The sequence below is a fragment of the Ruditapes philippinarum genome, unplaced genomic scaffold (genome assembly GCF_026571515.1).
Source record: "Ruditapes philippinarum isolate M1 unplaced genomic scaffold, ASM2657151v2 ctg4755_1_1_1_1, whole genome shotgun sequence".
Lineage (NCBI taxonomy): Eukaryota > Metazoa > Mollusca > Bivalvia > Venerida > Veneridae > Ruditapes > Ruditapes philippinarum.
The window spans coordinates 20,072-26,043 of NW_026860419.1; the positions used below are offsets into that span (position 1 = coordinate 20,072).

The 5,972-nt window shown below is 32.5% G+C and overlaps 2 protein-coding genes across 2 annotated transcripts; both read right to left on the bottom strand.

The window, feature by feature from the left end:
- Positions 1-393: 393 nt before the first annotated feature.
- LOC132759975 (uncharacterized) lies at positions 394-843 on the bottom strand. The gene has a single exon (XM_060751845.1). The coding sequence runs from the start codon at positions 841-843 to the stop codon at positions 394-396; it is 450 nt and encodes a 149-aa protein (XP_060607828.1).
- A 988-nt stretch (positions 844-1,831) lies between these two features.
- On the bottom strand, positions 1,832-3,232 carry LOC132759976 (uncharacterized). Its single transcript, XM_060751846.1, has 2 exons — positions 2,895-3,232; positions 1,832-2,388 (listed from the first exon to the last, which is right to left on the bottom strand). The coding sequence occupies exons 1-2, from the start codon at positions 3,088-3,090 to the stop codon at positions 1,832-1,834; spliced, it is 753 nt and encodes a 250-aa protein (XP_060607829.1). The 5' UTR covers positions 3,091-3,232.
- Between the last annotated feature and the right edge of the window lie 2,740 nt (positions 3,233-5,972).

Genomic DNA, 5,972 nt, shown 5'->3' on the forward strand with positions numbered 1-5,972 from the left:
TGTGAATCTTAGGAGATACTTTAATAATAAAGATTCTGTTCGACTCTAGGAGGTACATATGTTCCGTCCTTTTCATTTATTTCAATTGGTATTGATAAGGTTCCTGAAAACATTTGGTTTTCTGATAAAGCTAAATTTATAAGTTAAGCAGTTTTTCAACATGAATAAATGCAATTAAATGGTAAAAATTGCTTATGAACTACAGAGGTAAATACAATCTACTTATCTAGTGGCACTGTGTTGAATATTAGAAGTAATTATAATTTGAGCAAATATAGAGGTTCATTTTTTACATAAAACCCATTTCTATCTTTAATATAAGAAAAAGAAACTTTGAAATGGTTTATAATATATTCATGCAATGATTACCCCAAACATCAATCTTTATATAAATCAGGCAACTGTTTCATTCTTATCAGCCGGGAAAAAAGAACATACAGCACATGTGAGTTCTCTAGTGTTTTCATATGGTGGACACTTCAGTACCCCGCATGCAGCCTGGACGAAAAATACAAATTTCTCATCTTTGGCTCCATTCCCGGCTTCCAATACTTCTGGCTTTTCATCAACACAAATATATTCCGATGATCCAGCATGTGAGAAGTGACCAGCCATAAGATAACCACTGTACTCTAAAACATAATCCTTGTAACAGATGCTTCTTCCAGGAATCATTAATACATTATTCCGAGGGATCCTGCATACTGCACAAGGCACGTCTTGGTAATGTAGATGTTTCCAGTATGGGTAATCGCCGGTGTGGTATTCAGCTCCGTATATTCTGTCGGCTGATTGGAAACCATCTATGTATTGACCCCATGTAGGATCTCTAGGCAAGCACATGTAGTTTGCACCAGAACCCTTGTGAGTGTAGTGACCACCAGCGGCATAACCATCATAAACGAGAAAGGCTCCTTTAGGACTAATGATCCTACCCAACGGGTATATGTTGACCCGTCAAATGATCTTTCGGCTCTGATTATTTTTTTCTTCATTCCAGTTATCATTTCTCTTGCATCTATAATAATATAAGAAAGACATATTCAATATAAAACAAACAAAAATTGTTCGCTTACCGCTGTAGGGAGGGAATTGCCTTTATAATTCTTTGGTTGCAGGTTCGAACTTCGGGCGAACCAAAATTTTCGGTTACAAATGATCTTGGACTTCATGACAATTGATCTTGGACTTGAACCTTATGGTCATAAGTCTCTGAACTCTGGTTCAGAAAATATATGTGACTGGTAGTCAGTCACATGTGGAGATTTATATAAATATCATCCCTTCAAAACATCACGTGGTGTGTTTAATTTATAAACTTTTTTACAGCTTTGTTTGTCTTATTTTAAAAGTATAAAGCAAAGAAAACAATTTTTATTTAATTACAATAACACACATCCGAATGCAGATACTTTTTAAACATACGAAATGAATTTGCATGTTAACCAAAGATTAAATTTTACAATGATAAGAAAATGTCTCTTTGGATTAAAAATGAAAATGAGAAAGTAAGATTAATCCATTTATTGGATAAGGTTAAAGCATCATCATACAGGCAGTGGCGATTCTTTTTCAATGAATTCTAAGGATAAATTAAAAAATGTTAATTGTTAGTTTTCATAAAAATTATATACTACATGTATTGTATCTCTTTTGAGTGAGTTTATTAGTTTTAAAGTAAACAAAACGTTTATCTGAACTCAACCTTGTAACTTCTGTTGCCAAAAATCTTTTTTCTGAAAGTAAGATTTCTATTATAATGCTTTATTCGGTTTCATTCTTATCAGCCGGGAAAAAAGAACATACAGCACATGAGAGTTCTCTAGTGTTTTCATATGGTGGACACTTCAGTACCCCGCATGTAGCCTGGACGAAAAAAGAAATATGTTTCATCTTTGGCTCCTTTTCCGGCTTCCAATGCTTCTGGTTTATCATCAACACAAACATATTCCGATGATCCAGCGTGTGAGAAGTGACCAGCCATAAGATAACCACTGTACTCTAAAACATAATCCTTGTAACAGATGTTTCTTCCAGGAATCATAAGGACATTATTCCGAGGGATTCTGCATACTGCACAAGGCACGTCTTGGTAATGTAAATGTTTCCAGTATGGGTAATCGCCGGTGTGGTATTCAGCTCCGTATATTCTGTCGGCTGATTGGAAACCATCTATGTTTTGACCCCATGTAGGATCTCTAGGCAAGCACAAATAATTTGATCCCGAACCCTTGTGAGTGTAGTGACCACCAGCGGCATAACCTTCATAAACGAGAAAGGCTTCTTTAGGACAAATGGTCCTACCCCAACGGGTATATGTTGACCCGTCAAATGATCTTTCGGCTCTGATAAATTTTTTCTTCATTCCAGTTATCACTTCTCTTGCATCTATAGTAATATAAGAAAGACATATTCAATATAAAACAAACAAAAATTGTTCGCTTAGCGCTGTAGGGAGGGAATTGCCTTTATAATTCTTTGGTTGCAGGTTCGAACTTCGGGCGAACCAAAATTTTCGGTTACAAATGATCTTGGACTTCATGACAATTGATCTTGGACTTGAACCTTATGGTCATAAGTCTCTGAACTCTGGTTCAGACAGTATATGTGACTGATAGTCAGTCACATGTGGAGATACTGGTAATTACCGGTTCATTATCCAGGTAAGCCGGCTAACTACCGGAAAATGCTTTGAACGTACATGTGTATCTGTTTCTCAGTAGTTAAAACTGACCTCAGGTTTTTATGTAATCGAGGCCCTCGTATTAAAGAATATACAAAAAATGTAAATCATTGTTTGTTTTCTTAGAATCTGAAGATGATATGAAAGCATTCCATGAATTCATGAAAATATTAATAAACTTTTAAAAAGATACAAAACGGGTACTAATTACCGCTTAATTCATTTCTTAAAGCATTGTTTGTCTCCTCTTGTTGTTTCATCTTCTCTTCTAGCACGATAAGTTTCTGCAAAACGTTATATTCGTATTCAAATTTATTATAACATGCATGTGGCTCATCATTAGATAAACACATGGAAAAATGTAAATATCCAATAAGTAACAGTATAAATATTATTTGTTCAGCCATTTTTTTTCACCAGAAAAATCCTGTTTTTTTCAGAATATTACTAAAATCCCCAGAATCTGTGAACAGTTTTATCTGACTTTTTACGTTCAAGTTAAGTTATAGAATATACTATATTACAGTAAACATGTTTATTCAATTCTATTTGCTTGCTCCCAATTAAGATAAATGTTAGATTATCTATGATAACGTATACTTAATGAGCATGATAGTTTACGCCCTGTACAGAGGAGGCCTTCTCGGAATGTGTAGCGTAATGTTTTTTTTAAGATAAGACTAATGGAACTTTGGAAATGGTTTGAAACAGGTAAATGTAGTTTTAATTAAGACAAATTGTGCTAACGCTTCATTTTATGTCGATAGGGTCGGTTGTGTTGTCTGATTCCCTTCTTTTCTAGTTCTTCACTGCTGATGCTTTGTGTCTATAGATAATATAAAATACATAAAATATTTGCTACTTTTGAAGTGAGTGTCGATCGATTATTCTTTATCTTAGGGTTGTAAAATAATCTATTTTATGTGATTGAACAGTTTATCATTATGAACTAATCATTATTAACTGTAACAAACTAATCTTTAACAAAATATAGTTAATCTTACATTAGCCTGACTATTGATATACATGTATTTATATCAAAATTTACCAAATGTACGAAAGCCCTCATATCTGACAAATTGAATACAGACATTTACGTGGAACTTAAAGATTTGGTATTTATCAAGAACACACATTATGATTTCGTTTCCTTCCATTTGCTATAATGATAAATTGATAAAATCATATATTCATTATTACTTCTTGATAGTTTACGTATATCACTGTTTATACTCAAACCAATTGACATTATTTTATTTATCAGGTTTATATTTTTCCGTCCTTAAACCGTACACATTCTACACTGCAGCAGTAAATTATTGTATAATGATGAGCTGATTGTCACATTAGTAAGGTCAATGACCTTTGATATTTACCGGAATCATCATTCAATAACTGATTTATTGTATGACCATACTAAAATTTTTTATCTGGCATTTTTCAAAGCTGTAGATGTCGTTTTACACACAAAAAACCCAAATAAGCAGATGGGAAGCGCAGAAGGTGAGTACCTTTTTTTCGGCATTCGATACCATTCTAAAACGAATAAATGTTCATAAGAATGCAAAGCAAATCGTCGTTTCGTTTATCCGTCTTTTTGGAGAGAAAGAAAAAAGTCTGAATCTGAAATTTAACCATTATTAATGCTTTACGTAACGTTGTTTTTGATTGATCAGCTAGAACTTTATATATATTACTTTACCGTTAAGACAATAACGATTGGTGTCTTATAATATAATAAGCGCCACTTTTTATTGCCTCATGACCAAGTTTGTTTTGAACGATAGCGCCGCATTCAAATCATTTTCTATTGACCGTTAAATATTGGAAGTCATATAATAATATTAATTAACATTAAGGTCGAATTCAATTTCTGTTGCTGCTTATCAGTGCTTATCTATCATTAATGTTTAACACAGAATCACTTTATTAGACAAAATATGAATCACACCATTACACTGATTATCTCAGCTTAAACAGCTACACTACACCCAGGAGATAATAATGCTTTCTATATAATAGTCTGATCTACGGATAAGGTGTAAACAATAAAATCCCCGAGGGTGTAGGAATTTTCTGATATTTGTTCATGTTTTAATAATTAATTTAACTTTTTACATAAAAATAAAAAAGTTTCCATCATGCTTCACTGAAAAATATCTGCAACGATTTGTATCGAATATACCACTTTGGTTATGTTCATTGTTCTTTTTAAATTGATAAGTAAATAAAGAAAACATCAGGGTATAAATGAAAGGGATGTAATTTATCAGTATATTTTTTTTCAAGAAATAAAAGTTGTCTCTCTTTGCGTTATTTAAAAAAAATCACACATGTTCTTCCAATCGAGTGTACAATAGCATGACTTTCAGACCTCTAATGAGATACCGTGAAATAAAGCAATAAATATATATATAATAAATGATATTTCAATTTATAAGACAACTTTTGTATTGATATTGTGAAGAGAAGAAATTATGATTTAGTCATTTAAATGAAACAGTTTTTGTACGATTTTGTTTGTGCTCAGATTGTTTTATTTATCAAACAATAAACTCCAGATGTCTTAACACTAATTGGTTTTAACTGGCAAATGATTTTGTCTGTTAGCAAATGAATTGTAATTTAAAAGTTAAAACATACAATATAACGATCTATTATTGTCGTATTTCCTGGTTTCAAGTAGTTTTATTTTCTCTTCAATATGTATAGGGCCATGGCATACTACTCTATATCACTTTATATTGATTGTTTTCATAATAGAATCTATGCTAGTTGAAAATAATATTGAGTATATATATATTCAATGGTTTGAACAAAAAAAAATGCAGCATGTTTTTCAAGGCTCACTTTGTTTATAATAATGAACAACTGATAAACCAATGAGAAAGTGACCCATATGTTTCTATTCCTTGTGTGCATGATTTCCTTCCTTGGAGGTTAATTTCATTCGTTATTCTGTTGGGATTGCAGAAATAAAATCCTTAAAATAGCTGTCAGTTGAATAATCAAATTACAAACCGAAAAATGACGGAAGTGAGTTCAACCGTTCAAGCACTATGTGTACATTGGCGGTTTCGATTTAATATTGTATCCAACAAGTTAGAGATTTCATACAATGGCAGTTGTAAACATTTATAAACATTATGCAAATCATGGTAATTTACCATAACGAACTAATCTGTCTTCCGCACAATGGAGTCAATCTAATTTGACATGGATATCGCCAATAACGAAACAATGCTTCAAGAAGTGGTAGCAATTTTTCATTCTATTCCGGCCGCAAGTG